The 23376-nt window shown below is 37.9% G+C and overlaps 1 protein-coding gene across 5 annotated transcripts in view; it reads right to left on the bottom strand.

Annotated features, from left to right (window-relative positions):
- Positions 1 to 23376, bottom strand: part of CTNNA2 (catenin alpha 2) — a 1141838-nt gene that overhangs the window by 98814 nt on the left and 1019648 nt on the right. For all 5 annotated transcript variants that reach the window (XM_032352609.1, XM_032352608.1, XM_032352606.1 and 2 more), the window contains 2 exons: positions 16865 to 17016; positions 6799 to 6912 (listed from right to left, as the gene is read on the bottom strand). In XM_032352609.1, the coding sequence (XP_032208500.1) occupies positions 6799 to 6912; positions 16865 to 17016 (266 nt within the window). The remainder of the gene's footprint in view (positions 1 to 6798; positions 6913 to 16864; positions 17017 to 23376) is intronic.

Raw genomic sequence — 23376 nt, 5'->3', positions numbered from 1 at the left:
GATAAGCGTCATGCAGGCAGGGGCTATACTGCGCTTGGCCATGAGTTTGATAACAATGAATCAAAACTATAAAGTATCTTAAAAGAAACATTCATTAAACAAGATTCCTTATTGATTGGCTGAAACAAAATGATGAGACTAGCAGCTCTCAGGAACCTAACTCTCTATTTCCTCTAGAAGCAATGACTCCATAGCTGCTAATTAAGTGTTCATGGTGACTTTACAGAATTTAAGTACCACAAATGAAGAGAATTAACTGTATTTATTAAACACTATGTATGTAGCAAGCCCTGAATGCAACGTTGACAATACCTCATAGCATCTTCTTAGAACCATGTGCAAACTGATTCAGAGAAAGGAGTGTGTCGATAAGTGTGACAGCAATAGTGGCTCTCTGATTCTGGGATATGGGTATTCCCCAATGAAAGCATGATTTGGGGAACTTATAGCTTTTGCAAAGAACAAGTAAAACAACACATACAAGAAAATTCTGCTTCCTTAATTATAAAACTCTTCCCAAGGTAAGTGATTGTTGGAAGGAAAGGTAGTTGATTTCTTCATTTTTTTTTTGTTTTATTTAAATTCAAGTTAGTTAACATATAGTGTATTACTAGTTTTGGGGTAGAATTTAGTGATTCATCAGTTTCATATAACACCCAGTGCTCATTACGTCAAGTGCCCTCCTTAATGCCCATGCCCCAACCCAAGGTCGTTGATTTCTAATAAAAATATCAGTGGACATAAGCTCCACAAAACTGAGCTCAACGGGATCTGTCACTGACTTAGGTTAAGACCTACTGGCTACTGGATCATATTCTTAACTTCTTCAGATCTAAGAATAGTAAACAATTACCTCAAAGTGTTATGGCGGACAGTAAATAAAATAATAAATGTGTTTTGTCAAAAAAATGAAAGCGTATATGGGATTACTGCTAATATATTATCATCATGTCTGTATTAATTTTCCTTTCCAGCTACCTCTCTAGCTTATTACATTATTGCCTTGAAAGACAGGGATGGGGCCAGAATCTATGTGACTTGCATAAATAGAAGATTGACATGATTTCTTGAGTACAGAAATGTATATCAGATAGTGTGCTAAGAAGCTTATGTATATAAAAAATTTAATTTACTTAATCACTCTACAAGATTAATACTATTCTAACCCCTATTTTATTAATGGTGATACTAAGGCCCAGAGAAATTAAATTCTCAACATTACATACTAAAAGCTGTAGGAATAGGGTTCAAACCCAGGTCAGCTAACACCATACTTAACTATTAAGCACAACTAGATCACCATGCACAACCATGCATCATGATCACATCCCAGTGGGGGTTGCTGAAATTACTAGCATTGTTCACCAGGCTGAGCAACCTGGAGATGAGGCTTTATCTGCCCATGTAAGGGGTCTCTTTGATTTGCATGAAGGTGTCTCTGGACTATTACCTGCACAGATACAACTTACTAATGCAGAGCTGTGTTTACTAACTACCATGCATGCATGTGTGTGATGTTATATAACTAGCATCGAGACTCTGTGTATGTACGTGTATGTGCATGAGTGTGCATGTGTAAATACAAACATTACAATCCAAATTTAGAAAGCTGGACTGATACAAATATTATAGTTAAAATATTTTAAAAACTGTATTTCTGAAAAGAAAATTTTTTAAGTACTTTGAAAACTGTATCCAAAAGAGGTGGTTAATATACAACCAATGGGTTGGTTATAAACTCACATATACAATATTGTACTAGTAACAAGACAGCTATTCCAAAGCATTTGAGATAAGTCTGGGTTTGCAGATATTAAATACAAAACTTTTTCTCCTGAAGCACCCTTGTCTGATGATCTTACACCATCCTACATTAATCTGTCCTCCTCATACAGAGCTGCTAATCATGTTTTACTTAGGCCTCACAAGTTTTAACCACCATCATTTAAGACATTCCCTAGGTACTTCTCTGTTGAAGAATCTGTAAAACTCCCCTGCAGACCTCCATACTCTACATTCAATCCCCGGATGGAAAGCAATGAAACTTCCATTGCCTCAAAAGAATTAATTTGTGTATTGAAGGGCATACACTTATCTTTCAACTATATCACATGAGTTTCAATTGTTTAACGTGGGATTCGAGTATTAATTGCCTTGCTCTATTCTTGAATTCCTATTAATGCCCTACTTCTGACTTCTGTCTGAGTTTCCTTAGGGTAGATGCTGCAGCATCCTGCAAAGAATAGAAGCTCAACAAATATCTTTTGATTGACTGTGTAACCATTTTTCCACTCACTGCGTCAACATAGTTCAAGAGAATTTACCAGAACTGACAAATATTTTCTAAGGGCACAATTCTGAAGGAAAAAAAAAATGGCCCCTTCAAAGTAGATTTGCAAAAGAAGATGTTATTTTGACTCTAGGGTTGCTCGACCTGCATAATGCACTTAATGGCCTGTGACTTGGGTGCAAGTGTCATTACATTTGCTTCTGCTTATGTAGCTATCGATGAGCCAAGTCTTTTCCTAAATATTCTTAAAATGCTCCTGGCTTTTAAAAATTCACAATTGACCTTTTCTAAAACTGGAATTACAAAAAAAGAAAAAAGGTTATCTATAAACAGTAGATCACAAACTGAGAAATTTGCAAATTAATCAAATTAAAATTCAACACATGAGTTTTAATTAGGTCTTATCAATGTAACTCAGCAGTTTGAAATGTTAACACATTAAAGTTGTTCTAGCTAGGAAAAAAAAAGAGAGGCTGACTACATTTAAATCAAGTGGAATACAAAATATGTAACACGCAATTGTTCCTTCCCTCAAACTAACTGAACATGAGAAAAGTGATTTTCATGGCCAAGAGGAAAGAGAAAAAAATCAGCTTTTCTGTTTCTCTGATGTGATCACCTAGGGCAGTCTAAGAGTTTCTGCTGCTTCTATGCACGTAGTCAAGCACAGCTCTACAGACTGTTGTTCTGGCTGATCTGGGGCCACAAATTGTGGAATCAGAGGCTTGAATCCACAGAGTAGTCCATCCCAGGGTTTCAGCCTTTCCTCTGAACAGCCAACCATGTTTTTGTGATTGAGGTTATAAACTCTACTTATTAAGAGAAAGTATAAATCACTGAAACGAGCCAATAATCACTCAGCCCAGAATCTTTTCTTCAATCTAAATCTCTGGAGTTTTTGATATGATTACTTTTCTAATCTCAAAGAGAAAAATGACATTTGAAGTCTATGGGCTTCCAAACTGACAGGTGTTATTTCCCTAAATAAGAGCAAGAGCCTAACATTTAGGCTTCAAGTACACTAATGTTAATAAACAACGATTAAAAGGGCTAAAACTCACTGTGTCCATTTATACCTACTTGGTTTTACTTTTTTAAAATATTTTACTTATTTATTTGACAGAGAGATAGAAAGTACAAGTAGACAGAGTGGCAGGCAGAAGGAGAGGGAGAAGCAGGCTCCCCACCGAGCAGGGAGCCCAATGCCAGGCTCTATCTCAGGACCCTGGGATCATGACTTGAGCTGCTCCACCCAGGTGCCCCTACCTACTTGGTTTTAAAACAGAATAATAAATATAAGCAGTTAAAGGGTGGGTCCTTCGACTTTTACCAGTCTCAGACCATGAAGTAAATAGGGAAACTGAGGTAACTCTCCCATTTACTAAGTAAAGACTTTGATGATTTCCTAAATTGTCCATGCTCTTTTAGCCTAAATTATTTGACCAGCCTTGCAATGAAGAACTGCCTTATGCTATAAGTATCATTATCATCTTCTTTGTCAACTTGACAGTATGTGACACATCTTGCAGTTCTCCTAATGACATCATGAGGTAGAATGCTGGGCATACACACATAGCACAGACACACACATATGCATGGATAAGGGATGGAGAGGTTAAGAAAGTTGCCCAAAGTCACACAGCTTGGCCAAGCCCGTATTTAAAATAAGGTCTATGTGACTCCAAATAATACATTCTATCACCAAGGTTAAGTGTCCAAGAGTTGTCACTAACCACTTTTAACCACATTGACCTGTGAAGAAAGAGTATGAAATGTCATGTCTAGGATCACTAGGTCTTATTACTTCTACATTTTATCAGATCAGGGTCTGATCATTCTCAGCCTATCCCTCTCTCAGAAAATGCTGTCGAGAAGCAGCAGATAGGGACACATAAAGGAAATAAGCACTCTAATTTCAGAGTTTGGGAGAAATGTTGGAGTGGACACTAAAAGCTTTTCTCCTACCATAACCTGCTTTTAGATTAATTTACCCTTTTCAGAGAGGAAGAATCACCTGAATGAGAACACAAAGTCCATTAACATAAGGGAAGGACTCACTGCTGCAAAGAGCAACCACCTCTGTCAAAGACAACTTCTGCCTCCTTCATAATTTTGACCAAGTTAACATACTTCTCTGGTCAAAAGTTCGACCATCTGTCATCTTAGCAATTCAATGCACCCGCTTATTTCCAACTTACAGCTATAATTCTAGGTCTCTGATTTGTCATCATGTAATTATGGGCTAAAATAGGCTGAGTCAATAACTAATGCTGTCTGCTGCGAGTTAATCACACAGACCACGTGACAGATCTCAAAGACAAATCAGCAAGTGCTGGGTCATAGGGGTACTTTGTTCTTACTATCCTGGGCCATGTTTATAATTCACGCTGGAAAGTCTTTCAAAAAAGACTATTGTCTTTTCACCTATTGGGGGAAAAACAACAGATGATATAGACAGGTGCTATCTGATTTTCTTTTCTATTTAATTGCCTTGGTATCTGCCACAAGATGCATGAAATGGATGTACAATGGGACTGCATCCCTCCTGGCAAGAACGGGACTAATCATGCCATTTGACAAGATGGTGACTATAAAGCATGATAAGGGTTGTATGGTACGCTTTGGTCTTTGAGAAAATGAGTCAATGGATACTGGACTGGATCAATACCGAGTTGCAGTCAGTCAATCAAATTGACTTTGAATTGATTAATGTTTGGATGAAATACTCAAATTTGCCCTTTGTCATTGACCTAAAAATGCTAGCTTTACTTAATTTTGAAGATGAACTGACTTGACGGATGAATTGATTTTAGTGTTATGCCAACACAGGTTCAAAAGCCTCTCAGCTTCATGAACTTAGTTTTCAACACAGGTGGGGGCAGGGGGCAAGGAGGCGGGGGTTAGAATTTACAAAAGATTTTCCAAGTAAGGGACTTCATATTCCTTTGTGTACTTTTTTTACTGTCACCAGTCTGTGATCCAAAATAACTTCTCTTCCAAGGGATGACGATTTTCCGTCACCCCTTATTGAGCATTTAATGGATGTCAGGTATTGTGTTCATAATTTTACAAATATTAAGTCATTAAACTTCCAAAGAATCCGATCAAGTACATTATTCACATTTTACAGATAATAGAACTGAAGCTCAGAAAAATTAAGCCACATGTATGGGAGTATGGTCCTCACTCTACTCTTTACAATTGAAAACAAGGTCTGTCTGAAATCAAAGCTGATGCAGCTTTAATATTCTGGTTTTACCCTCCCATTTCCTTACCATTGTCCATCAATATCTTGTGAATTGTTTCACTGTTGCATGAGACTATCAGCACAGAAAGCACAAAAAGAGAAACTGGGCTTTAAGTATGAAGGTTTTCTTGACTCAACATAAGGCTTAGTCTTCTTTGCGTCCTCTTTAACCTCTGACTGGCTGGCTACTCCTACTCTTCTTTCACAATTCCTGAACTAGGGTGATCTTTCTGAGGTTTCCTAATCACTATTCTAATCACCACCTCTTTCTCAAACTTGTGCTTCCTCTATCTTTTTTTTTTTTTTCTTAAGTAAAACTTAACAGGGAATTAGAATGTAATTCTAATTAGAATATAAGAAGAACACAGTCTATAATGGGGCTGTTCTTACTGCATAAAAACTGAACCTTGGAAGGGAGGAGAATCTCACCTCCTTTTGTAATCCCCAGGGACTTAATCTCCTGAGACCTACCTTGATGACTTGCATCTATCCTCACTGAGATCCAATTAATAGAATCAGTCAGAATCCTCTTTGAAACACTTGTGTTGGCAGAGAGTGTCACAGAGTGTTCCAGGGTGCTCAAATGTCAGCCAGAGCAGTGATCTTTCTGTTGTTTCCTGTTCCGTGCCTTAAACTGGCATATGCCTAGTATGTCTCTATAATTTCTTTTCCTATCATATGGCAAACTGCTCTAGGGCTACTGCTCTTGCCGTAAGTAGGTATTGCAAGGGGGATGGGGAGTTCTGTCTCTATTTTGATGTCCTTGAACCAATTTCAAAGATGTGGTCTCATTCATCAGAGACCCTACGTCAGAGTATGGAAGAGTAACGGCCCAGCCACTAACAAACTAGTACTCTAATTTTCCATTTGTCACTGCCTCTTGAGTTAACAAGCTTGGTGACTTCAAGTGGCACTGTGGTGTCTGTGCTAATAATGCAAGATCTGAGCATTACTGTGTCCCCTCGCTGTTGAACCATCTACATATACCCAACAAAATCCACTAGACACTTAAACCATTTGCAGTGAGGTGCCTTCTCAGTTTCAAGTGATGGTAAGAGAATAGCGTGAACAGAAATCAGAAGCAGTGGTGGTTATTTCCATTGTGTAAAATATGAATTGCGAAGAACCACCACAGATGAAAGCACAGATTTCTGAGCTATAAATCTCTGGGATTTCAAGACCCTGGATCAGAAATCCCCTCAAACCAACTTGGTGTACATAGGCCCAGTGCATGAAACCCTAGTCCTGGATGTCCACTCACCCGTGCACTCTGCCCCGCAATGAGCTGGTCGTCCTCAGTCTGAACACTTGTCCGGCTGCGTACATCATAATCTTCCTGCTCAAAGTCTGAATCGTCCTCTAGTTCTTCTGGGGTCTACAGGTACAAAGGAAAAGAGAAGGATCAGTATATTTTAAATTGATAACCCTCATCCCCACCCATACGCTTTGTGCCTACAAAAGCTAAGTAGCTCCCAGGAAAGAGAGCTTGTGGGCAGTTATATGTAGGGGGGTATGGAGGAGGATACTGGCTCTGATGGAGTCAGAAAAACCAAGCTGCCCCAATTTATCTTTAAAAAAAAAAAAATAGGCTCGATTACTTCCTCCTGTAGGCACAAAAAGTCTGCTTAGCTTGTGACATGACATGCTTTCTAATTTTAAGAAAAATATATTTGTGTGTTTTTCCATCCATAGAAATCTACTGTAAGATAGAAAATCACCATCAACAACAAAAGCTGTACCTATTACTGGTCTGTAATGTCCTTCTTGTTCTACTCCCAGTCTTTATTCTAGTCTTAATAAGCAAAAAGAATTGATCATCGCCAAGCCAACGGTTAGTCCAGATGAAATATCTGATGTGGTCACTAAACTGTAAAGCATACAGGTTGCAACTTGACTATCCAGAGCCAAGACTGCCTGAACATGAATCCCTGTGTGACCACTGGCAAAATCCTCTTAGCTCCGGTTTCCTGCCCTGTGAACTGCTGTTGATAAAAGCTCCTTTATGATTTTTTGTGAAGATTAAGTAACGTACTTTGTGTAAAATGTCTGCATTTAACAGGCATTTAAAAAATGTTTGCCATCATCATTACTTAGGATTTTTTTTTGTTCCTTTGTTTTTGTTTTTTGCTTTTTCACTGCATATATTTTTTTATTTCTTTTCAGGGAGAATTCATTGTTTTTGCACCACACCCAGTGCTCCATGCAATCCATGCCCTCCTTAATACCCACCACCTGGTTCCCCCAACCTCCCACCGCCCGCCCCTTCAAAACCCTCAGGTTGTTTTACAGAGTCCATAGTCTCTCATGGTTCACCTCCCCTTCCAATTTCCCTCAACTCCCTTCTCCTCTCTAACACCCCTTGTCCTCCATGATATTTGTTATGCTCCACAAACAAGTGAAACCATATGATAATTGACACTCTCTGCTTGACTTATTTCACTCAGCATAATCTCTTCCAGTCCTGTCCATGTTGCCGTAAAAGTTGGGTATTCATCCTTTCTGATGGAGGCATAATACTCCATAGTGTATATGGACCACATCTTCCTTATCCGTTCGTCCATTGAAGGGCATCTTGGTTCTTTCCACAGTTAGGATTTTGAAATCAATTCATTCAAACACTTTTAAAAAGTGAATCTACCAATCACTACGCAACCACCAAGGATTAAATAGCTCTTTCATACACAGTATCAATTTAGCTAAAACCAGCACAGTAAAATAAGGATCATTCTCTTTTGAGATAAGAAAAGAAAGATTCTGCAAAAAGTGTGCCAAGTGTCTCTAAACTAATTAATAACAGATTAGAATTTAGACCCCAAATACCCAAATGTGTCTATCTTTTTCACATTATAAATCAGGTAAGAACTGGAGGTATGGAATGGCTTTAAAGTGAGTAGTTACAAGACGGGATCAGGAAACAAACCATAAGAGACTCTTACTCTCACAAAACAAACTGAGGGTTGCTGGGGGATAGCAAGGTAGGGATAGGGTGGCTGGGTTATGGACAATGGGGAGGGTATGTGCTATGGTGAGTGCTGTGAAATGTGTAAGCCTGAGGATTCACAGACCTGTACCCCTGGGGTAAATAATACATTATATGTTAATTTTTAAAAAGTGAATATTACATGGAGATCTAGTCTATTCCATGCAGAGAAAATGTATGAGTTAGTCCATAAACCCACAAATAAAAATACTCCCTATCTTTAATGACCATAATAGAAAACATACGTTAAGTGCTTTTCATGTGCTAATCACGGTTTTCTCTGAGGACTTTACATAGACTAAAATTCATCCAGTTTTCTTCACAGTCCTATGATGTAGACACAATTTTCCCCATTTTACAGATAAGGAAACTGAGGCATGAGAGGTTACTCCTTGTTCAAGGCCTTCTAAATTATACAGCATGTCTTGTAGGCTACTGTTCTCTGTTAATTCCAAGATGAATGTGGAGTTGGTGAGGATGGTGCATGAAAGGGAGACAGTGCATTAATGCAACCTTCTCAGATCAACAGTCATTAGACTGAAAGCTGACAGTCACCCACAACTGTTCCTTAGCACAAGAAGGAGCACCAGCTCCCAGGGCTCTGTATTTCAAAAGGAAGAAGCAGGCCACAGCAGCACTGATGATACAGTAGCCCATTCCCCATCCAAAAGGGCACACTTTGATTCGGCTGGTTTCTTTGGCTACTTCAGTATATAATTAATCAGGTGTGGTTATTGATGAAGCCTTGAGACTGGTCAGACAGGCATAAAATGGGGTCTTCATGCCAATGTCACCTTATGCGTAGTAATTTCCAAGCTTTGGCATATCCTTCCTGTTTTCCTTCTCTCTCCCCATCAACCTTATTAATATTCACTCAGTCATCTACAGATGTTCAATTTTCTTTCACAGAATTATTAAAAGAAACAAGGAAGAAAGAGGTTTTGTTCCCATACTTTATTAACTAAAGCAGGGGTGGGGTGGGCAGAACCTGGTTCAAATAACTGGTTGTATTTCCATTGTGGACAGAGACAATAATCTCTGATCATTTTTCACTCTTCTGGAATGTACTGCAGAACAATTACAGCAAGTTGGTAAATTCTGCTGACAGATGAGATGACAAGATTGCAAGCACTTTTCATCATTCGTTTTTGAAAAGGAGAGAGAAAAGTAAAATGAAAAACCTTACTCAATAGAAAAAAGGAAAATATGACAGTGCCTATAGTACTGTGTCCAAACATTTCAATGATCTGTGTGTTTAGCAGATGAGTCAATGACAGACAAAACCCGGCAGCCTAAGGTTAATGATGATGAGCTTTCACTCAAGTGACTAGGGCTCAGAAACCAAAACAAAGTTTAAAAATGAAAAAAATAAACAAATAAATTTAATAAAAACCTGGATGTGGACCCAGGGAATCTGAGTGTTTTTGGCCTAACTCTTCCACTCAAAACCCGTTTATATCACTACGAGTTTTTTTACTTCTCTCCTCACTCATAAAATGGAGACAATAATTCCTATTTTCCCCGCCTGCCTCACAGGATTCTAGGATAAAGTATATACAAAAATGCTTTGTAAATGATAAAAATGAATTCAAGTAATAAGTGATAACATATACCTAATAACTGCAATAATCATAATAATAGAAATAATTTTTACCAACCACTATGGGCCAGGCATTCAGCTAAAGGATTTAATCCTTGTACAACCTAATGAAATAAATATAATGCGTAGGGTGCCTGGGTGGCCCAGTCAGTTAAGCGTCCAACTCTTGATTTCGGCTCAGGTTATGATCTCAGAATTGTGGGATTGAGACCCGCATCAAGCTCCATGCTGGGCATGGAGGCTGCTTAATGTTTTCTCTTTCTCTCTCCCTCTGCACCTCCCCCTGCCCCAAAATTAATGTCCATTTTACGGATGTATAAACAAGCTCAGAGTTGTTAAGTCTGTTTTCCAGGGTGTTACATCTAACAAGCTGAGGGGGTTCCACAGCCTATGCTCTTAACCATCACAAATAATACCAGGCAAATGGATGAGCTTAAAATATTTTCTTGCGCCTTCATCATTCAGCAAACCCATCCAAGTCACCCATATAAACAGTTCAGTGCATGTGCAGTTTGCTAATTGCATGTAAATGTGTCTACTTCTCATGCTGTTATTTTTTGAATTATTCATTTTAACAAGGAGTAGTGTTATGTTTTGGTTGGTCAAGGATCTTTGTATGTTAAAAGAGACAAGGAAATATAGCAAAGGTCTGCAAATGGGCCCAGAGATAATAAGACCTGTATCATTAGGTAGTGTTTATAGGATAAAAATGAATCACCAACGTGTATAATTCACTGGACTGGAAGCTGGAACCTGAGGGTCAAGCCTCAATTCTGCCTTTCTGTGCTCCCAGGGAAAGCCTTTTTATAACCAACAAAAACCACTTTGGGTCTACTCTTGGTTCCCTTGGTCTATTATCTGTTAGATTGCAAAAGTGGGTTTTATTTGTAAAATGGCATGATTAAATTATTTGGCCTCTAAAATCTCCTCTAGGAGATTAATTGGTACCTATTACAGAAGCCCAAGAAAATCATGTGCTTGTCCAGGGTTGCACCACACATCAATTACAGAACAGGATCAATCTACCTGCCTTTGGCTCCAAATGAAATCCTCTATCTTCTCTATAACAGTTTCTGGAGAGAAGCAAAATAAGAAACAACTGAAGGATTTAGAGTTGTTTCACCAGGACACATGAGAAATATATTCATCACCATTTAAAAGAATGGCTCAAATGTGTATGAGAGCTTCACTGGGAACATAAAGAGGAGGACATGGAGAGGCAACACAAGAATCTGGGTGATGCATGAGGAAGGATTTCCCAATCAGAAAGCTATCCCATGAGCATTGGATTTTCCTAAAGTCAATGTAAAAGAAAATCAGTCAGGAGTGATTGGCCACTGGCATCTCTATCCTGGATTACTCTGGAAGCCTCCTGACGGATCTCCTTCTATTTTTTCCTCCATACATTCTACTCTCTCCAGCAGATCCACAGTGATGATTCTTGCCCAAACGAAGGCAGCTTAGAACACATCAAAGGCTCCCATCTCATCTAGTGTGATCCTTAACACTACACCTGTGATTCCCCCGGCATGAAACACATTTGTCCTAATATTTTTGTGGCTTGTTTCCTCCTCCTCCAAGTCTGTTCTCAAATGCCATCCAAAGAGTGACCACCCTTCATTAAACTCATATGCACCCTGTGCCCTAGCCCCTTTTACTGCCTTGGTTTTCTCCATGGCACAGTAACTGTCATGTTCTACCTCCTTGCTTATTATATTCTGTGTCTCCCACCAGAGGAATATAAATTTCTTGAAGATAAGGACTTCTACTTTGTTTTACCTCTCCATTCAGGGTCCCTCCATCTCTGTGGGGCATCTACTAAGCATTCAACAAATACTTAATAAATGAATGACCAAGCCTAAATTACTGAATATTTCTGAAAAATCATATGAAATTATTTCTAATTACTTGAGTTTGGAAAACAAAACTGGGAACCTTAGAGGACGATGTTAATTAACTGGATAATAACAACCTGTAATAGAAAAATCAGTTTTGTCATAAAAGCCTTCTCAACTTTTCATTTTCTAGCTCTGATGAGTAACTCCAATCCCTGCAGTTTTAATAATATTGTTAATTTATTTAACAGATTGTATTTCATTAATTGATGGTAATAAGAAATGTCATCCCAGCATGATGAGAAAAGAAAAATATTTCTTGGGAACCTACTAAATGGCAGGTCTAGGCTAGTGCTTTATAGCAAATGCAGTATCTGTCCTCATTTGCAGATACAGAAACTGAAGCACAGAGATGAAAACAAGCATGCCAATAACCAAAAATTATTTAAGCCATAGGTTCCCAAATGCTACTGTTTCAAATACTCTCACTGAGCCTCAGTAATTTTTTCAAGGTATTTCTTGGCTAAAAACAAAACAAAACAAAAACAAATAAAACAGTCATGAACTGAACAGTTGTGTTGATTAAGCAAAGCAGTTAGATCACAAAAATGGATAAAGTTGATTAAAGTTAACAACCTAGTGCCTGGTGCATATTGCGTGACTTCTCAAATCTCGGAATACGACCAAACATCCACTGAACTTCCTTTTGATCATGGCAACCACCAAGAAACCCAGCTTCACAAATACAGAGTGTTATTAAAAGGAATATACCGACCTAATATTTAAACCGTGAACTAGAAACATCTGTATATCTCCCTTGAAGTTTTAAAACACCGCGCAATGCTCCAGGGGCCCTTTCAGGCACAGTTTGGGATTTATGAAGTTAAACTTTAGACTTTTATCAGGACTTTAACTTTTTCCACAACCTGCTTTCAAAAGTATCATGTGCAACCAAATTAATGTGTCCCAATTACATTATAAAGGAATACAGATATAATAGACTTTTCCCAGGGTTATTCTTATGAGAAGCAACTACTATTTGTTTGCTTCTTTCTTTTTTTCTTTCTTTTTTGTTTTTGAATACAGATATCCTAACACCAAGATATCCTACCTCCTTTTACCCTACCCTGTTATCTTAATTTCCAATATTAAATGTCTAACTCTGTGTCTTAAATGCACACTTAGCCCTCATTATTTGCAGATAATTCCTGAGTTTGCCTATGAACCAAAAGCTTCTTCGTAATCCCCCAAAGCAATCCTTGTGTAGTTTTTCCCAGCAAGGACCATGTGGCAAAAAACGTGAGTCACCTAAGCTGTGTGTTTCCAGCTGAGGTAACGTTGGGCCTTTTTGTCTGAGCTCTTATACTATAAATAAGTACCCTTGTTGTATTCATTTAGTGCCACATATTTTGCATCTTTGTGCCTTTTTTTTGGTGATTTCTTTGCTTACAATGGCTTCCAAATACAGTGCCTAAGTGTTGCTTGGTGGTCCTAAGTGTAAGAAAGTTGTGATGTACCTTATAGGGAAAAGGCATGCATTAGAGGAGCTTTCTTCAGGATTGAGCTACAGGGAGGTTGGCTGGGAGGTCAAAAATATACATTAAATAAAGTGTATTTAAACAAAAACGTGCATAAAACACAGTTATATATTGACCAGTGAATGAAAATGTAACCAGAGGCTCTTAGGAACCTAAGCATATTCCCCTAGGAAGAGTGTTTCAAGATTCTCTAACTCAATGTTCATAGCAATGTTACAGAATATAACTACTGCAAATAATGAGAATCAATGGTATGGTGGTATGCCAGATTTGTCTGTTCATTTTTTTAATTACCTTGCTGGGGTGATTAGGAAATTCCTTTGTAGCTGATAGGTCACCAAGTATAAGCCTCTGCCAGAAGCAAACAAAAAAATAGTCTCACAGCAGAGGGGCAAAGTAGACCCGTTCTCAGGGAGAAAGGAGGTTCTGAAAGGTGAGGTTAGGATACAAGAAAGAAAGTTTTATCTACTTCAGAGGGTTGCCTAGAACTGCCCTGGAGTGCCTGGATACCAGCTTCACATGATGTATGTATTTATCACTGCAAGTCAAGGTATTGGAAAACTTAACCCTTCAGGGTCTGTTCTGCATTTTTTTTTTTTTCAGGGAAAAAGATTTCTTATTTTTACAAAGTACAATGAACACTTTGGAGAGAATGAAGCATGGCCAGGTTTGCTGGGAAAGAAATAGTTCTACTTGTCTCATTATCTTTCTTTCGAACTTGGCGCAATGGATTTTTTATTTTTAAGTAGACTTAATCATTATACTCAAAAAGCAAACCAAGAAATTAAGTACAAAATGAAGCCATGTGGGTGCTGAATGGAGAAGGATTTTAAAAATAACAATTTGTACATACTGTGCATTTCTCTCTTAAGTTTCAAGTGGTGTGAAATCCATCTGATCAAATCACTTGAAATGTCGAGATGTAGGAATGACACTTCAACAAAGATATGGCATTTTATCTAAAATTATGTTTTTTTACAGCTCATGAATGAATAAATGAATGATGGCTATAAACTTCCTCAGCCTCCCAGATGAATGGTTGTCACAAAATGTGAAGGCTAACAAAGCAGAAAAATGACAAAAGAGGGAATATGTCTTGAGGATTATAGTGGTATTTAGTGTCAAATGCTTTGAAAACATAATTCTCGTGGTCTATTACCTTATTTCACATGTTAGTATGTAATAGAAAAAGAATGATCTAATTTGTTACAGGTTTAAAAGCCTGACTACCTTTCTTTTCCTTCTCCTCTAATTCTCATCCCTTTTCTGTTACCTTCCTTATCTTCCCAGGTATGTGTTTCCACCACTACCAACACACACACACACACACACACACACACACACACACACACACACACACCATTGACCACTGTGCCAGACAAGGCACTACAGTGAAGGGAAAATAAAAACACAGCCATTGCTTTCCAAAATTTCACAGTATAAGGAAGGTAAAAGACATAAAAGGGAATAATGTAATAAATACTATCATAAACAGAAATAGTTATACATAGATGAAGGAGAGGGTCAATATTTTTGATGGAGAAAATCTGAAGGTTTCAGCCAAGTCTTTCAAGGTGTTAAGAGCTTAACAGATCTAAAATGGGCAAGTTAGAAGAACAGGAAATATATCTGATAGCCTCCAAATTCCAAACATGAACTCCACATTGTTAAGTATGAGAATCGTCTGATGTAACTTATGCAATGGTCTGAACACTCTGATCATGAAATTATTATGAAAGACAGACATATTTAATGAGAAAACAATCCAGCTGAATTTAAAGACAAGAAAATTTGAAGATTTTTTTGCCCTCCCAAGCGAAGGTGTTTGGTAATGTTTCAGGGGAAGCACGATACCAACAAAGAGGGAAGAGAGACTCTTCCTAGTGATACTCCAATTCACCTGCTCAGATCACCATGCAAGTACCATATTGCACTCTGGAAATCACAGTTGAAGAGGATCACTCATGAATTTAATGACCTCAAATATATCAAGATTTAGAGGAGAATTAATCCTACAGATAAAATACTCAGAAGACTAGGTATACATTGTTCAAAGAGAACAAAATACCACAGATATTATTTGGTTAGTACTGTTTTGCAGTGTTTGAAGTTATATTGGTTTAGATGTTCAGTGATTGCCCCGAGAGCAAGTTTTTCAGAATGCAGTGAACAGGTACCTTGTGGTTTTATTGAGCAGCCTTAAAGACAACTGCAGAGGATTAAGGTAGGGATGCACTCCAGTGCTATCTAACCCAATATGGTAGACATGAGCTGCAATGAATTACTGAGAATTTTAATGTAGCTAATGCCACACGCCAAAAATGATAACATTTTAGATACATTTGATTAAGTTAATTATTAAAATTGACTTCACCTGTGTTTTTTTTTTTTTCCAATGTGTATACCAGAAAATTTGAAATTACAATTGTGGCTCACATTATATTGGTATCAGACAATATGTTCTTATGTTCTTATGATTGTCACTGCAGAAGCCCCATCTCTTTTTCAGTCTTAATAGCCCCAAATGTATTTGTGTCATCAATTATGCTCTTGAGTATTAAAGTTTATTTTAAAAAAGAGTTTTGTGGGTAAGAAACTTGTTTGAAAACCATGCTAAATTGTTGGTAAAGTAAGAAGAAAAAAAAAACTCATCTTATGATGAAATATTATATAGCAGTTAAATGGAACAAGGGAAGCTATGTGTCTTAATGTAAATAAAAGAAGGTAAGAAGGTACCTTGTGGGTGAACAAAAGAAGTTGCAACTTATGTTGAGTTTTAAAACCTACTGTATTATATGTTTTCTAGCATATGGCTCTATATCACTTGGACAGTCGTTTGGAAGGCTCGCAGCTGCCAACAAAAGACTGAGGATGGGAAGCTTGTGGGCTGAGTGATGGTAAGAGGTTTGCTACAAAATTATACAGTTTCATTCATAAGATTGTAATTATTTGTTGTTAAGATAGTGTGACTAGGTATGAGATCATTATCATCATCATCATTATTATTAATACTGCTAAGCTGGGAACTCTTCCTTTCTTTCCAACTCATGGCTTTCTAATCCTGATGGGAAAATAATGTTAGCCAGAGGAACACATGGTTAATAGCAGGGGCACCTGCAAGTTAGTATCAAATTTAAACAACAATGCATGTAAGAAATAGGCAAGAGCATCCCTCCTCAGGTTATTCAATGTGAATCTAGGCTTGTTGGAATCACTTGTCCCTTTTGCCTGACTAAAGTGTTCCCCTTGTCTGACTAAATGAGGAGCCAAACAGCTTAACAAGTAAAACTAAGTAATTAACACAAACCAAGTAAATTCTCTGGAGTCTGTACCAGAAGCTCTGATCAGCTCCAAACTGTAGAAGCCTTACATACCCTGATCATCAGCACAGCTTTTCTGATATCTCGAACACCATCATACACCAGGCGAGAGGCATCAATGAACTCATTCTCTTCGAATGGTTGAGGGACGTTGGCACTCAGGGCTTCAATAGCCACCTCTACTTGCTCGGCAAAGCGTGGCATCACTGCATTAAACAAAGCGAGAAACAGTGGATTAAGCCATCTTTCTCTTACGCTCCCGTTCCAGCCCTTGGGCGAGGTGGCGTGCTCCCTGTATTCCAACTGCTCAGTGGAGCTGTGTGCCTACCTGTGTAGTTTGGGGTGGACCCAATGCAGGGATCTCTGTACTACTTACTTTCAGCACAGGAAGTAAACCATTACTCCATGAATGGTGATGGTATGCAACTACAAGTTTTTGAAACCTGCTCAGGATTGTGTGCTATCGTGTATACACATATATGTTTTGTGTTATTTTAACCTGAGTTGAAGTTCATTTCTGCTAGTTACTAGCTGTGAAACCTTAGCCAAGTTTTCTTAACTCCTTCTAAACCTGCTTGTCTATAAAATAAAAGGTTCTATCTTTTTTTCTTTTTTAGAGAGAGAGATCACAAGTAGGCAGAGAGGCAGGCACAGAGAGAGAGAGGCAGAAGCAGGCTCCCCGCTGAGCAGAGAGCCTGATGCTGGGCTCGATCCCAGGACCCTGAGATCATGACCTGAGCCGAAGGCAGCAGCTCAATCCACTGAGCCACCCAGGCACCCCTAAAAGGTTCTATCTTAATGAAATGATGCATACAAATTTATTAGATGGCATTTGGCCCTCAAAAAGCCTTGGTAAATATTTAGTTTAACTAATATCATATGCTAAAGTCATAGGTGTTGAGTAATAGATTTTTTTTTTAAGATTTTATTTATTTATTTGACAGAGATCACAAGTAGGCTTAGAGGCAGGCAGATAGACAGAAAGGTGGAAGCAGGCTGAGCAGAGAGCCCAATGCAGGACCCGATCCCAGGACCCTGGGATCACGACCTTAGCTGAAAGCAGAGGCTTTAACCCACTGAGCCATCCAGGTACCCCTGGAGTAATAGATCTTAACCTATAGGATTTCATGTGAATAAAGTGATCGGATGTATTTCACTTTTGATGAGACAGGACTTGAGACAGGAGGTAGCGGGATGGTAGTGGAGGGAGGCTTGTAGAAGAACCTTACAAGAGAGGAGATGGAATCCCAGAGGACTCCAGCACAAAGTCTAGACTTACAGACCAGTGGGCTCAAAGCCAAATGCAGTTTTGTTTCATTTTACCATGACCATTTCAATGTGAAAGAAGATACATATATAAACCCCTAAAATGTTAGCACCTCTTTAAACAAAGACACCTACATACATAGTGGAGCTTTGCAGAAAGCAAATTCAGTGGAATGTCTGGAACACTTCCACTGACTACTTGAAAAAATGCTGCTGATTCACTGATTCTCAAAAATTATAATTCAGTTTTCTCAGGTTTTATCTTGTAACAATCAATTCATATGGCAAATGGAAGCCAAAAGCACAATTCATTTTATTTACAAGGACAATAAAATAGAAACATCATTCATCTATTTTCCATTTCTGAACTTTCATGCCTGATTCATCTTTATACTCATTTTCATCCTCTGTGGATACTTTAACATCCGTTTTAATCCCTAGTGTGAGAAACTCTGCTAAATTACTTTACTTTCTAGGGTCAAAGTATTTAAGATAAAACCTTTCTAGAAAAACGTATTTCTACTAGGTAAAGTCCAATCTTTAAAAGTGTATTAAAAAAAAAAAATAGAGGAGAGTTACAGGAAAATAGACTAGCCATTCTTTCACTAGAAATGATCAAAACCTAAGCATGCATGGGGTGAATTTCCTTCTGTGAGTGAATTACTAGGATTGGCTCTCTATACCATTTGAATTTTTCATTTGTGTCTTTGAAATACTTTTACATAAAAGGAATTTGGTGGACATTGAGTTTTACTTCTACAAAAATATACTTTTAAAAACTACTACATGAAGCTAAGGCCATTCCAGCTTTCCGTTTCTATTGGAATAAACTGTTTTATATGACTAAATAATCTAGATCATTGAAATTGACCTCCCTAGGCATGAAAATATTGTTAATGTATTTGGCATTTTCCCGTATCTTTCTTTAAAAAAAAAGATTTTATTTATTTGATGGATAGAGATCACACGTAGGCAGAGCAGCAGGCAGAGAGAGGAGGAAAGCAGGTTCCCTGTTGAGCAGAGAGCCTGATGCAGGGCTTGATCTTAAGACCCTGAGATCATGACCTGAGCCGAAGGCAGAGGTTTAACCCACTGAGCCACCCAGGAACCCCCCATAAGTATCTTTCTTAAGTGGAATTATAAATTCCCTTCCCTTCCTAAACTGAAAATTCTGAATATTAATTTCATTCTATTTGATGCCTAAACTGCCATCATGACCATCAACAATTTTACAGATTTGTGAGGTACCATGAGTAGCAGTTAGTTGCCTGAAGTTTTATCCCTAGTGTTTCACTGATAGTAGTTCTAAGTGTACATAAAATAACTACTCCTACAAATAAATAAGGCTAAAAATAGAAAACTAGACCAAGGGGGTTAGACAGGTAATTCACAAAATACTAAATCCCATATTATTGATAAATACATGATGCTTTACTTCACTAATAATTGGAAAACTTACAATGTGAATAAGAGAATACTTCATACCTCTTGGAATGGGCAAACAAACTAAAGTTTAATAACACCCATCTTACTGAGCATGTGGAAAAGAGGGAACCCTTCTACTATAGAAGGGAGTCAAATGGGAACACATCATTCTGGCAAACACTTTGACAAAATCTAATAAAATAGAGCCTTCTAGTCCCAACCAATGAGCTGACACATTTTCTAGGGTATGGCCAATTAATGACTTCTAAAGAGGTACTGGTTAGCAGGGCTGAGTACATTGGAGTCACAGGAACATCTTTCTGTCTCTATGGTTATAGTTGTTTCCTAATAGGTTGAATAGTCCAAAAGTTAGTAAGAAGAGTTATATTAAACCTAGGAATAAAAATAATAGCTTTAAGGGATCCCTTCCAACTGGTACTATCCCAGGGTGTGGAATCCACTAAGTGAGACATTGGGGAGCTACAGTGAGCTTTCACTCCATATTCATGGATAGTACGTCAGGATGGAACAAAATGGATTTTGGGATATAAGTCAGAAGACAGCCACTATAGTCAAATGAGTAAGTCCTAAGTTCAAAGTATTGACCATGGAAAACAAACTGAAAAGATAGACCATTTGTGAAATAATTTAAAAATTCACAAAGAGTACTACATAATGAAAGATATATACATTTTATTACCCATGTTCTAAAAGGATATATACCACCTTAAGTATAGTGGTTGTCTTAGAGAAGGAAAGAAGAGCATGAGATGAGGTAGAGTTCCTACGGAGGTTTCTTTTTTTTCTTTTATTTTTTCTTAAAGATTTTATTTATTTATTTGACAGACCGAGATCAGAAGTAGGCAGAGAGGCAGGCAGAGGCGCGGGGGGGGGGGGGGGGGGTGGCGGGAAACAGCCTCCCAACTGAGCAGAGAGCCTGATGCGGGACTCGATCCCAGGACCCTGGGATCATGACTTGAGTTGAAGACAGAGGCTTTAACCCACTGAGCCACCCAGGCACCCCAGGAGGTTTCAAGTGTATCTTAATTCTTAAGAAAATAATAATGTGAATCAGATACTGCAAAATGTTAATATTTGTTACACCTCAGTTATAGAAGGAGGGTCTGTTATATTAATGTCTGTCTCTTTTTTACTTTGAATCTTCTCATGATTCAAATATTTGAAAAGATCAACAGCTTATCCTCAAGTCTATACTTTTTTCAGAATAAGACTCTGAAAAAATAAAGTTCTAGCTCTTGAACCAGAATGTAAAAGAAACCACTTGGATCAACAGTTTTATGTGAGAAAGTCCCTCAGAAATTGTGACTGTGACCAGATGCCTAATATTCGACCTTAATTAATAACTGCCCACTGTAGAGTTGAGTTAGGTACGTACACCTGGTAGGCTCAGTCAGTTGAACATCCCGGTCTTGATTTCAGCTCAGGTCATGATTTCAGGGTTGTGATATCAAGCCCTCTGCAGGCTCCACACTCAGTGGGGAGTCTGCTTAGGATTTCCTTTCTCCTCTTCCCCCACCCCTCATCCCGCATAGCTCTCTCTTTCTCTCTCTCTCTCAGATCAGTCAACCAATCTTTAAAAAAAAAAAAATTAAAAAATAAAAATAAAAGTTGAGTTAGGTAGTACCCACCCACTGGACCCTGGCTCTAGGGCACATATCTCTATTTTCATAAAGACCTTTGATGCAGTATAAAAGAGTGATCAGTGTTGTTGTGTGGCTTTGTTCTGTTTGTGCAAGGTTGCCCTGAAGAAGATCTGGGGAGGAGGAAAATGCAGAGGGTGACATGTTATCTTTCTCCAACAGCCTCCAGGTCTGATTCTGTGCCAAAGGGAAAGAGGAAAGCTAAAACCTAGAAAGTGACCACTGTCATAATGGATGTTCTGGGGCCAAAAAAAAAAAAAAAAAAAAAAAAAAATTGCTGAGGACTGCTCTGAAACCCTAAGTTTGGAGAAAGGTATTCTGTTTGCTCCAACATGGAGTAAAGGGGGTGGCATATTGGTATGAACAACACCATTATGGATGTGGCATTGTCAGAAGAGGCAGGAAAAAAGTTCTTATAAAAAGATTGGAACAGAATAGAATATCAACCTTTTAAGGGTGAAAAATGGTAGGAGAGGAGGTACAGAATCCTCACTTATAAATGTGGGCTCAGAGTTCAATTTATCTTTAATATTCTAATGATCTTATTATATTCCTCAACCTGATAAAGCCCACAAGTAATTCAATTTTGTTTACTTTAACCGAGAAGACATTCATTTCTCTTACCTCGAGTCAGTGTTTCTCTGGGTCTGACCCTTAAGAAAATCTTCCTCCATGCTCTGCTTTTAAGCACATTCAATACTTATTTATTTAGGGCTTGGTCAACCACTACCACTCTTTAACCAATATATCTTTGCTCTCCAAGCTGCTGCACTCTTTCCTGTTTTAGTTTTGTCCTCTTTTGTTTTTTAAAGTGATAAGACAGAAAAACAAAGTTCATAGAACAATGATCCATCTTGACAGAACCCAAGATGTTAAACTATGAATTCTTCTAATACCTCTCATAATGCTGAAAACTTAAATATCCCATAAGTAATACTCAGATAGAAAAAGTCTGAAACTACTTCAAATATGATGCTGCTTCTGCTTCCCACTAATTAGAATACAGCATTGCTTTTGTGATTCTCACATTATACATTAACATAGTTTTTGATATAGGATTACATAAATAGAAATTTCTTTCTAGTTTCTGAATTACATCCACAATAGACACCACTTTATAGTTATTTATCAGAAATACTGTATTGCTCTTAATAGCTTATATCCTGAAAGGATGATCAAAGTTGAAAGTAAATGTGTAAGTTCTTATTATGCTTTTGTGTGCAGAGTGCACACCAGACCACAGAATTATGGCATTCCAAGAGTAATGAAATCAGAGTTCAGCATGCATATAAAAATCAAGGTCGCCTCATTCTAGTGTCTACTGAGATCCTAAAAGAGAGGTAAGGAAGCTCTAGACTTAATCCTTCAGAAAGACATCAGAGGTGATGTTTCAAGAGCACAGGGTGAATCAATAAAATGAACATGGAGTTGCACTAAAGATGCAAATAGGACTGCTGACAACCATAAGAGCAAAGTCCAAGGTTAACTAGAGATAGTGGAAATGAATGGCTAACCAACCCCACCGTCCCTGAGTAAACACCTAAAAGATTCACAACTAACTTTAAATACTTCAATGATTCCCTTTAATATAGAGGGACTCTAAAATCATCATAAGATACAAACACAAACATCGGATACCTGCCTGTGATTTTTAACCTATGTTTTCCACCTATTCCTACATATATTTATTTAAATGTTCCAATTAGGCTGATTATTTAATGTCTTCAAAGATGACATGGAAGCATGCCGTGTCATACCAACATGTCCATGATGACTTTATTTTCAAACTTAAATATACCTCTTTCTCTTTGGCCCAGGTGAATTCCTCCTTAATTTCTGGTATCTCATTTAGAATTAACTGACATTGTTAAACTTTCCTTAATTCACAAAGTTGTCAGTTCTCTGTAATTTTATAGCATCCTAATTAGGTATGTACCATTACAGTACTTAGTATAATGTATTAAAATTGTTTGACATTTCTGTATGTCAACTGTTTTACATTAGGAGTCACTTTTAGAATGAGACCAGCTCTTCCTTCTTTGCATCTTAGGCTCTTATGTTTCTGGCACAGCTAATCCATCCAAGTGGGAGAAGGATGAAAAGGAAAGAATGGAATGTAGACAAGAACTCCCTTGTCATTCACTATTTCAGGGACCAAATAAGCAGTACTATATTTCACTTACTAAGTCTCTTTCTGCCCATCACTTCATCTTA

The sequence above is a fragment of the Mustela erminea genome, chromosome 7, assembly GCF_009829155.1.
Source record: "Mustela erminea isolate mMusErm1 chromosome 7, mMusErm1.Pri, whole genome shotgun sequence".
Taxonomy (NCBI): Eukaryota; Metazoa; Chordata; class Mammalia; order Carnivora; family Mustelidae; genus Mustela; species Mustela erminea.
The sequence above is the reverse complement of the archived record's forward strand: the minus strand, read 5'-3'. Positions and strand labels throughout refer to the sequence as shown.